The 11149-nt window shown below is 44.0% G+C and overlaps 1 protein-coding gene across 1 annotated transcript in view; it reads left to right on the top strand.

Moving 5' to 3' along the window:
• Window positions 1-52: 52 nt before the first annotated feature.
• LOC111960304 (cGMP-specific 3',5'-cyclic phosphodiesterase-like) overlaps window positions 53-11149 on the top strand; it is an 81741-nt gene continuing 70644 nt past the window's right edge. Inside the window, 2 exon segments of the mRNA XM_070437811.1 lie at window positions 53-301; window positions 5370-5919. Coding sequence (XP_070293912.1) covers window positions 204-301; window positions 5370-5919 — 648 coding nt within the window. The 5' untranslated portion in view covers window positions 53-203.

Below are 11149 nucleotides of genomic sequence, written 5' to 3'. Positions count from 1 at the left end.
GGCATGTTGCTGAGGCGATGTTGCTGCGCAAAGGCAATGAGACTCTTGCAGAAGTCTACCCACGGGCGCTCACAATGTAGGAAGCGCTCGCTTGAAAACAGATTACCACCACACACACTGCTTGCCAGTGACTGATATTATTTGCTTCCATCTTCGGAGTGTTGATGGTAATCTGATTAATTTGAGGAATTTTGGCTCTGAGCATGGAGGGCTGCTATCTCCCCGAATACGAAAGGATGGAAGCGTGGCTTGACGACCACTTGGAGTTCGCTCACTCCTACTTTGTCAGGAAGGCTACAAGGTAAGCGCGGGGTGAGATTTAAGTCGTAACTGATGAATTGTATTTCCGAAACAGGGATAGCTCATTTTCTYATACATCCTCGCTGTCTATTATATTTTAATCAATCTGGGCGATAATTAATGTGTTCCGGTTATAGAAAAGCACTCGCAATGAGTTGTTTCAACGTAAAACGACATGCTACTAACGTTACTGACATATATTAATACGCCGGACCATCTGCACTACAATCAGTAACCATTCACCAAAATAGCGAGAGAATTGAAAGCGTAAGTGTAATCATTAACCTTTATTCGGGTGATTCCATTCCACGCTGTTCCAAAAAGCGCAGCGAATTAAAAGTTACACACGTTTTGTTGTGTTACCACACAACTTCTGGAATAGATGCTATTGACATTATTAGTTGTTTTGGTTTTATTATAACATAAAGGTGTTATGGCATGTTTTGACATATCGCAGTGGCTCGTGTGCAGTTTTTGTTACGGTTTTGATAAGACATTATAGGCTGGATACATTTGCATAGATTGCAAACAGAACCTAAAAGGACAATTAGTTCGTGTTTAGACATACAGTCATTATTTACAGTATTCTATCTCACAACAGCACACTATACATTCATGGGTGAGGTGCCTGTTGTAGCAAGCCAGCAGCCTTACTGTCATTAAGGGCATATTCTGTCCATATAGTGAGGCTGGTACCTTGGCATCACAACTATCAGTCCTAGTTTAGTTTCAAGTTTCGAGTTTTACTGTCACTTGCACAAGGTACAGTGAAATGCCTTTCTTGAAACCTCCAAACCCAACAATGCAGTAATCGATTTCAATGTGGCACAAAAAAAAGAACATAAGGAAGAACAAAAACACAATAAATAAACATACGAAATAAGAAGAACATGAGAAAGTACGAAGCTTTATACAGTGTCAGTTCCAATACCATACAATGTGCAGGGATACTGGAGTGAAKGAGGTAGATATGTTTAGAGGTAAGGTGACTAGGCATCAGGATATATGATAAACAGAGTAGCAGCAGCAAAATGATGATTGTATGTGAGTGTGTGGGCTGTGTGTAGAGTCAGTATAAATGTTTGTGCATGTTATGTGTGTGTTGGAGTGTCAGTGTGCGTGAGTGTGTAGAGTCCTGTGAGTGTGCATAGAGACAGAGCAACAACAACAAAACGTAATACAAGGGTCAACTCAGATAGTTTGTGTAGCCATTATTTTAGCTATTTAGAAATCTTATGGTTTGGGGGATAGAAGCTGTTCAGGAGCCTATTGGCACCTGTACCACTGCCGTGCGGAAGCAGAGYGAACAGTCTAWGGCTTGCGTGGCTGGAGTCTTTAACGATTTTCCGGGTCTCCTTRTRACACTGCCTGATATAGAGGTCCTGGAAGGCAGGGAGCTCGGCCCCAGTGATGTACTGMSCTGTCCGTACCACCTTCTGTAGAGCCATCCGATCGAGGGCGGTGCTGTTGCCATACCAAATAGTGATGCAGCCAGTCAAGATGCTCTCAATGGTGCAGCTGTAGAACTTTCTGAGGATTTGAGGGCCCATGCCAAACTTTTTCAACCTCCTCAGGGGGAAGAGGCGCTGTCACGCCTTCTTCACAACCAATGCGCGTATGAGTGGACCATTTTAAGTCCTTAGTGATTTGGACACRGAGGAACTTGAAGCTCTCGACCCACTCCACTGCAGCCCCGCTGATGTGGATAGGGGCATGCTCGCCCCCTTGTTTCCTGTTGTCCACGATCAGCTCCTTGGTCTTACTGAAGTTGAGGCAGAAGTCGTTGTCTCGGCACCACACTGCCAGGTCACTGACCTCATCCCTGTCGGCTGTCTCATCGTCGCCGGTGATCAGGCCTACCACCGGCGTGTCTTGGTGATGGTGTTGGAGTCGTGCGTGGCCACGCAGTCATGGGTGAACAGGGAGTACAGGAGGGGACTAAGCACACACCCCTGTGGGGCCGCCGTGTTGAGGGTCAGCGTGGCGGAGGTGATGTTGCCTACCATCACCAACAGTGGGTTGAGACTTCCACTGCACTTGTTTCAGCACATCATTTGTTGTTGATGAAGAGGCAAATCCCTCCCCCGCTCAATTTCCCTGACTCTACTGTCCTGTCCACTCGGTGACTGGAGAATCCATCGAGTTGGATAGCCCTGAGGGGTATCTTGTCCGAAAAGCCATGTTTCCGAAAAGCAGAGAATATTGCAGTTATGAGAGTCCCGTCTGTAGCAAATCCACGATCAGAGGTCGTCCATCTTATTATCAAGTGATTGGCCAATAGAATGGAGGGAAGAGGTGTTCAGTTTTCCCTACGGCTTAATCTCGCCAGGATTCCCCCTCTCCTGCCTCTTGGAAGCCCTGAAGATTGGGTCGGAATTACATAAAGAGCCCAGGGCAGATGAGTCAAAGTTAAAATCGGAATTGGGGTAAGTAACTGCTGATCTGATGTTCAAAAGTTCTTGTTGGTTATAAGAAATGATAGTGGATACATTCCGTGAAAATAAAGTGAAGACTTCTTTAAGGGCTACTTATTTGCATTTAAGTATATCCAGAATAAGTGTTTGCCTGTCCAGGTTTGCATAATTTACATTTCAGTCAAATAATCTTATCTCATTTGATACCATCCCGTTTTCCATAGGCCCATGAAAAGGTCAGACATATTTCTCTTAGAGAAGTAACAGGAGATATGTCTTTTTTTGTGTGTATCCACAGTAACCACATTATGTAAGAAAACATTATTTGATTGACACGTCAAAATATATCCGTTTGCACATATCATCAGATCGGATGTTTAGGTCTGAAACTCAGTTCTCTAAGAGCTCCTAAGGACACATTAGGGCTGCTCTATGGGGGATTCTCACTAYGGGGTCACACACACACAGGCGTACACACACGTTGCTGTCTCTTATGCTTGGCGAGATAACATTCCGCTTCCATCGGCTTGCGATTTCATAGTGTGGTTAGGGCTCAGTTTTATGTGTCTGGCAGGCAGCCTAATCTGCAGGSACATTTCATGGCAAATACGTTTTACTGCCGCTGGGGTTCCGGAAGGTTTCAGTAGGGCTGTTCAGCCAAAGTAAATCTTTGACAAAATAAAAAGGTTGGGATTTGAACCTAGGATCTTGTGGTTAACAGTGTTTTTTAATGCTGGCACTGTGCATATCTGTCATGCTTTACAAATGTGCGCTGCTGACCAGAATTAGTCTGTGAGTTACTGTGTGAGGCGGAACGTGTGTGTGTGCGTGGTGTGTGTGCGTGCGTGGTGTGTACATTAGAGGTCGACCAATTATGATTTTTCAACGCCGATACCGATTATTGGAGGACCAAATAAAGCCGATACCGATTCATCGGCCGATTTTTATATATCTATATATATATATATATATATATTTGTAATAATGACAATTACGACAATAGTGAATGAACACTTGTTTTAACTTAATATAATACATCAATAAAATCAATTTAGTCTCAAATAAATAATGAAACATGTTCAATTTGGTTTAAATAATGCAAAAACAAAGTGTTGGAGAAGAAAGTAAAAGTGCAATATGTGCCATGTAAAAAAAGCTAACGTTTAAGTTCCTTGATCAGAACATGAGAACATATGAAAGCTGGTGGTTCCTTTTAACATGAGTGTTCAATATTCCCAGTTAAGAAGTTTTAGGTTGTAGTTATTATAGGAATTATAGGACTATTTCTCTCTACACCATTTGTATTTCAAATACCTTTGAATATTGGATGTTCTAATAGGTACTTTAGTATTGCCAGCCTAATCTCGGGCGTTGATAGGCTTGAAGTCATAAACAGCGCAATGCTTGAAGCACAGCGAAGAGCTGCTGGCAAATGCACGAAAGTGCTGTTTGAATGAATGCTTATGAGCCTGCTGCTGCCTACCACCGCGCAGTACATAATAACACACAGAAATACAAGCCTTAGGTCATTAATATGGTAAAATCTGGAAACTATCATCTCGAAAATTTTATCTAACAGGTGGCATCCATAAGTCTAAATATTGCTGTTACATTGCACAACCTTCAATGTTATGTCATAATTATGTTAAATTCTGGCAAATTAATTACGGTCTTTGTTAGGAAGAAATGGTCTTCACACAGTTCGCAACGAGCCAGACGGCCKAAACTGCTGCATATACCCTGACTCTGCTTACACAGAACGCAAGAAAAGTGGCACAATGTCCCTAGTTAAAAGAAWTTCATGTTAGCAGGAAATATTAACTAAATATGCAGGTTTAAAAATATATACTTGTGTATTGATTTTAAGAAAGGCATTGATGTTTATGGTTAGGTACACATTGGTGCAACGACAGTGCTTTTTTTTGCGAATGCGCTTGTTAAATCACCCGTTTGGCGAAGTAGGCTGTGATTCAATGACAAATTAACAGGCACCGCATCGATTATATGCAACGCAGGACAAGCTAGATAAACTAGTAATATCATCAACCATGTGTAGTTAACTAGTGATTATGTTAAGATTGATTGTTTTTTATAAGATAAGTTTAATGCTAGCTAGCACCTTACCTTGGCTCCTTGCTGCACTCGCATAACAGGTAGTCAGCCTGCCACGCAGTCTCCCCGTGGAGTGGAATGTAATCGGCCATAATCGGTGTCCAAATTTGCCGTATTACCAATTGTTATGAAAAGTTGAAATCGGCCCTAATTAATCGGCCATCCCGATTAATCGGCCGACCTCTAGTGTGCATACGCGTGTGCCCATGGGACTGCGGTAGAAAGTTGTTAAAATGCTCCTTAAATGTCTTTATACAATGTTTAACATTGTTGATTAATGTATTGTAAGTCTTGTAAGGCATATCTCATGATGTGTTGTAATGCAAGTCCTGTATGTCCTCTCTATTGTCTATTAGGAGATGCAGAAAGCTGGTCGAACTTCCTCACACTACCTCCACGTGTAATGCTTATCAAATACACAAATTCCTCAGATTGTTTATATTTTCCTCTAATATCCTATAATGTCGTATTGACCTGTTGTATGATGTCGATTATTGTTTTTATAATGTCGTATAATGTCCTGTGTGTTGTGTYTTGGTACAGGGAGATGGTGAATGCCTGGTTTGCTGAGCGAGTCCACTCCATCCAGCCCTCCTCATCATCCTCCTCCTCGTCATCCTCCAAAGAAACCCTTACACCACAGAGACCCACCCAGCCCTCAGACAGTCCCTGCCTAGCCTTCTCCCTGCCCCCTTCCCTGGGCCTGAACGACAGGCGCTCTCCCTCCCCAGCCCCCAGCCCCGCTCCCAGCACCCCCACCCGCAAGATCTCTGCATCTGAGTTTGACAGGCCACTGAGGCCCATCGTGGTCAAGGACGCGGAAGGCTCACTAACCTTCCTCTGCGACGCCGAACCCGACCGAGGCGACATCCGGACGCCCATGCCCTTCAGAACCCAGCAGGGAGGGGTCGGGTTTGGCATCCCCACGGGGATGATGGACGAGGTGGGCAGTGCCCGGGGGTTGGACCGCTGTGCCAGGCTGTTGGAGTTGGTGAAGGATGTGTCGAGTCACTTGGATGTGACGGCTCTGTGCCACAAGATCTTCCTGCACATCAACGAGCTGATCGCTGCCGACCGCTACTCCCTCTTCCTGGTAGGTAGGAGCACGATGGGGAAGAAGGATTGGGCACGTGTTAGCCTATGAGAGAAAGGATAGGGCACGGGTTAGCCTATGAGAGATAAAAGGATAGGGCACGGGTTAGCCTATGAGAGAAAGAAGATAGGACGGTTAGCCTATGAGAGAAAGAAGGATAGGGCACGGGTTAGCCTATGAAAGAAGAAGGATGGGGCACGGGTTAGCCTATGAGAGAAAGAAGAAGATAGGGCACGGTTAGCCTATGAGAGAAAGAAGGATAGGGCACGGGTTATCCTATGAGAGAAAGAAGGATGGGCACGGGTTAGCCTATGAGAGAAAGAAGGATAGGCACGGTTAGCCTATGAGAGAAAGAAGGATGGGGCACGGTTAGCCTATGAAAGAAAGAAGGATAGGGCACGGGTTTCCTATGAGAGAAAGAAAGGATAGGGCACGGGTTAGCCTATGAGAGAAAGAAGGATGAGGCACGGGTTAGCCTATGAGAGAAAGAAGGATGGGGCACGGGTTAGCCTATGAAAAAAGAAGGATAGGGCACGGGTTATCCTATGAGAGAAAGAAGGATAGGGCACGGGTTAGCCTATGAGAGAAAGAAGGATAGGGCACGGGTTAGCCTATGAGAGAAAAGAAGGATAGGGCACGAGTTAGCCATGAGAGAAAGAAGGATGGGGCACGGGTTAGCCTATGAAAGAAAGAAGGATAGGGCACGGGTTATCCTATGAGAGAAAGAAGGATGGGGCACGGGTTAGCCTATGAAAGAAAGAAGGATAGGGCACGGGTTAGCCTATGAGAGAAAGAAGGATAGGGGTGTGTTAGCCTATGAGAGAAAGAAGGATAGGGACGGGTTAGCCTATGAGAGAAAGAAGGATAGGGCACGGTTAGCCTATGAGAGAAAGAAGGATAGGGGGCGTGTTAGCCTATGAGAGAAAGAAGGATAGGGGACGTGTTAGCCTATGAGAGAAAGAAGGATGGGGCACGGGTTAGCCTATGAGAGAAAGAAGGATCGGGGACGTGTTAGCCTATGAGAGAAAGAAGGATGGGGCACGGGTTAGCCTATGAGAGAAAGAAGGATAGGGCACGGGTTAGCCTATGAGAGAAAGAAGGATGGGGCACGGGTTAGCCTATGAGAGAAAGAAGGATGGGCACGGGTTAGCCTATGAGAGAAAGAAGGATGGGCACGGGTTAGCCTATGAGAGAAAGAAGGATAGGGCACGTGTTAGCCTATGAGAGAAAGAAGGATAGGCACCGGGTTAGCCTATGAGAGAAAGAAGGATGGGGCACACGTTAGCCTATGAGAGAAGAAGGATGGGGCACGGGTTAGCCTATGAGATAAAGAAGGATGGGGCACGGGTTAGCCTATGAGAGAAAGAAGGATGGGGCACGGGTTAGCGAGAAAGAAGGAAGGGCACGTTAGCCTATGAAGAAAGAAGGATGGCACGGTTAGCCTATGAGAGAAAGAAGGATGGGCACGGTTAGCCTATGAAGAAGAAGGATAGGGCACGGTTAGCCTATGAGAGAAAGAAGGATAGGCACGGGTTATCCTATGAGAGAAAGAAGGATGGGGCACACGTTAGCCTATGAGAGAAAGAAGGATGGGCACGGGTTAGCCTATGAGATAAAGAAGGATGGGCACGGTTAGCCTATGAGAGAAAGAAGGATCGGGCACGGGTTAGCCTATGAGAGAAAGAAGGAGGGGCACGTGTTAGCCTATGAGAGAAAGAAGGATGGCACGGGTTAGCCTATGAGAGAAAGAAGGATGGGCACGGGTTAGCCTATGAGAGAAAGAAGGATGGGGCACGGGTAGCCTATGAGAGAAAGAAATAGGGCACTGTTAGCCTATGAGAGAAAGAAGGATGGGCACGGTTAGCCTATGAGAGAAAGAAGGAATGGGCACGGGTTAGCCTATGAGAGAAAGAAGGATGGGCACGGGCTAGCCATGAGAGAAAGGATAGGGCACGGGCTAGCCTATGAGAGAAAGAAGGATAGGGCACGGGTTAGCCTATGAGAGAAAGGATAGGGCACGGGCTAGCCTATGAGAGAAAGAAGGATAGGGCACGGGTTAGCCTATGAGAGAAAGAAGGATGGGCACGGGTTAGCCTATGAGAAAGAAGGATAGGGCACGGGTTAGCCTATGAGAGAAAGAAGGATAGGGCACGGGCTAGCCTATAGAGAGAAAGGATAGGGCACGGCTAGCCTATGAGAGAAAGGTAGGGCACGGACTAGTCTATGAGAGAAAGAAGGATAGGGCACGGGTTAGCCTATGAGAGAAAAGGATAGGCACAGGTTAGCCTATGAGAGAAAGATAGGGCACGGCTAGCCTATGAGAGAAAGGATAGGGCACAGGCTAGCCTATGAGAAAAGAAGGATAGGGACGTGTTAGCCTATGAGAGAAGAAGGATAGGGCACGGGTTAGCCTATGAGAGAAGGATAGGCACGGGTTAGCCTATGAGAGAAAGGATAGGGCACGGGTTAGCCTATGAGAGAAAGATAGGGCACGGTTAGCCTATGAGAGAAAGGATAGGGCACGGTTAGCCTATGTCATGAAACAAATTTAGTATGAGATGATGAAGGATTAGTATTTCAATTATATGGTGCTGAATTAAACTGTTGGAATAGTTGTCTCCCAAGTGTACTTCCTGCTCTCTCTTATTATAAAAAAGTATTATTTATTAGAATGACATTTTTCATATTATAGATTTTCCCCCCCACACCAGATACAAACATACACATACGAACAACAACTTACAAACGCACACAAACCACGACTACGTCTCATCTGCCCAGACCCYCATGCTCACACCTCRATCCCTAGTGCCTGCATTAGTGTTTGCCACATTGTGTCAAATTGTAAAAAGGAAATCAATCTCGGTCGCCGGTGCTATTTCAATAATAAATCATTRGATTTTTCCATTGTGTTAATGATGGCCGATTGATTGATTTCCAAGTTTTTAGTATATGTTTTTTCAASATGAGAAGAGACCCATTTGACTGGATGATTATCACACCCTGATATGCCATGTCTTGAAATATGCAGACAGACGGATAAAAAATACATTTTARGTTGTAATATTTTGACAGKCAACTTTCAAACTCTGCCCATACGTTTTGGTCTTCATAGCAMTCCCAGAAAGCATGGATTCATGAGTCCTTGTTAGTTTTACACTTAAGACATGACTCTGCCGTTGTGCTGTAGAATTTGTGAATTTTGTCTCTTGTATAATACATTCTACACATTAGTTTATACTGGATTAAGCATACATTTTAGTTAACTGTAATTTCATTAGTTATGCTCCAACATTCCCTRCATCTTGTGCCAACTTCAGTTATTTTTAAGTCTTGGTTCCAATAGTTTATATTTTTTTCTAAAAGAGTTGGATATGCTCTCTTTAAGGTTTTGTATATCTTACCTATCATATGAACATCCTTTTCTGACTCAAATAGGGTTCCCTCAAGGCTGCTCTGATGTCCGAAAGAATTCGAATKAAAATTTRGTGATATGTAACTTTTATGTTGCATACATTTGAAAATGTCTACATTGGTCAGTCCAAAATTGCTTTTTAATTCTATTATGGAAATAAATMTACATATGTACAAAATTACTGGATTTGGCTATTTTAACACCCATTGCTGACAGGTGAATAAAATCGAGCACACAGCCATGCAATCTCCATAGGGAAACATGCCGACTGCAAGCCAGGCGTAATGGCCCAGCATCAGTGCCCGACCTCACTAATGCTCTTGTGGCTGAATGGGAAGCAAGTCCCTGCAGCAATTGTTCCAACATCAGTGGTGAAAGCCTTCCCAATAGTGGAGGCTGTTTTATGCAGGGGGGGGGGGGGGGGCAACCTTCATATGCCCATGATTTTTAGAGTGAGATATCTACAAGCAAGGTGTCCACATACTTGGTCATGTAGTGTATTTCCCTGTTACCAAGTCATTACCGGTTTCTATGCTTAGTTTTCCAATGTGGATCAACTTATCTGTGAATTCTGAAACGCTGTCAAGGATTTCCATAAGGGTTGTGTTTTAGGGGTGATATTGGTTTCTGATGTAGAATATGTTTTCATTTTCTTCCATATGTTATAGTGGTTCTTAACTATGAAGTTGTTTAATGTTCCTTAGCTTTATCCTCTTGAACAAAGACATGTTAAAAGATTGGGTCGACAAATGCTGCATCTCTTCATAATGTAACCATTGTTTTTCGTCTATATGTTGCAAAGTAAAAGCCCTTGGTGTTGTGTTGCAGTTTAGGCTTCCTCAGAAAGGGAAGGGAGGAAGGAAGGGGAGGACCATCCTGCCTCAGTGATTCATAAAAAATCTAATTGTAAAAACATTTAAAAGAGTAAAAATGTAAGATAAAAACTATACTAAATATAATCACGTGACCAAATAATTGATTAAAACACACTATTTTGCAAAGAAGGTCTACAGTAGCCTCAACAGCACTCTGTAGGGTAGAACCATGGTGTAGCAGGAAGACAGRTAGCTTCCGTCCTCCTCTGGGTACACTGACTTCAATACAAAACCTAGGAGGTTCATGGTTCTCACCCTCTTCCATAGACAGACAGTAATTATGACAACATCCGGAGGATGTCCTCCAGCCTATCAGAGCTCTTGCAGCATGAACTGACATGTTGTCCACCCAATCAAAGGATCAGAGAATTCATCTAGTACTGAAAGCATAAGCTACAGCTAGCTAGCACTGCAGTGTATCAAATGTGGTGAGTAGTTGACTCAGAGAGAGAAATACAATAGTTGAACAGTTTTTAACAAATTAATTTCTTCCAAAATGAAGGAGAAGCAAGAGAAGCAGTTTCACTTAATTAGCTAGCTAGTTTAGCCTACTGAAACACCCAGCTCAAACAGAGGGATGCTATGTTAGCTAGCTGGATATGACTTTCCAACAAGGTAAGCTTTTGTTATTACTAATTTATTGCCACCGGAGCCCGGTGACTATACACTGTAACGTTACTGCATGATTGTAGCGGGATTACTTACTAACGCATTCATTTTATTAGCTATGCTGACTATGACGTTACTTTAGCTAATATGATGACAACGATGTAGGCTGTGTGTAGTGGTTATGACATGGGTTGGCTTGGAAAGGTTTTTTCGCCTGGTCACATACAGCTGATGTGTTGTGCATTGAAGTCCACAAGCGAAGGGAAGAGGTGAGAGGAGGAGAGATGCGAGAACGGATACAACGTGACTGCTATGAAAGGGAACAGTGTTT

This window comes from Salvelinus sp. IW2-2015, linkage group LG37, assembly GCF_002910315.2.
Source record: "Salvelinus sp. IW2-2015 linkage group LG37, ASM291031v2, whole genome shotgun sequence".
Taxonomy (NCBI): Eukaryota; Metazoa; Chordata; class Actinopteri; order Salmoniformes; family Salmonidae; genus Salvelinus; species Salvelinus sp. IW2-2015.
The sequence above is the reverse complement of the archived record's forward strand: the minus strand, read 5'-3'. Positions and strand labels throughout refer to the sequence as shown.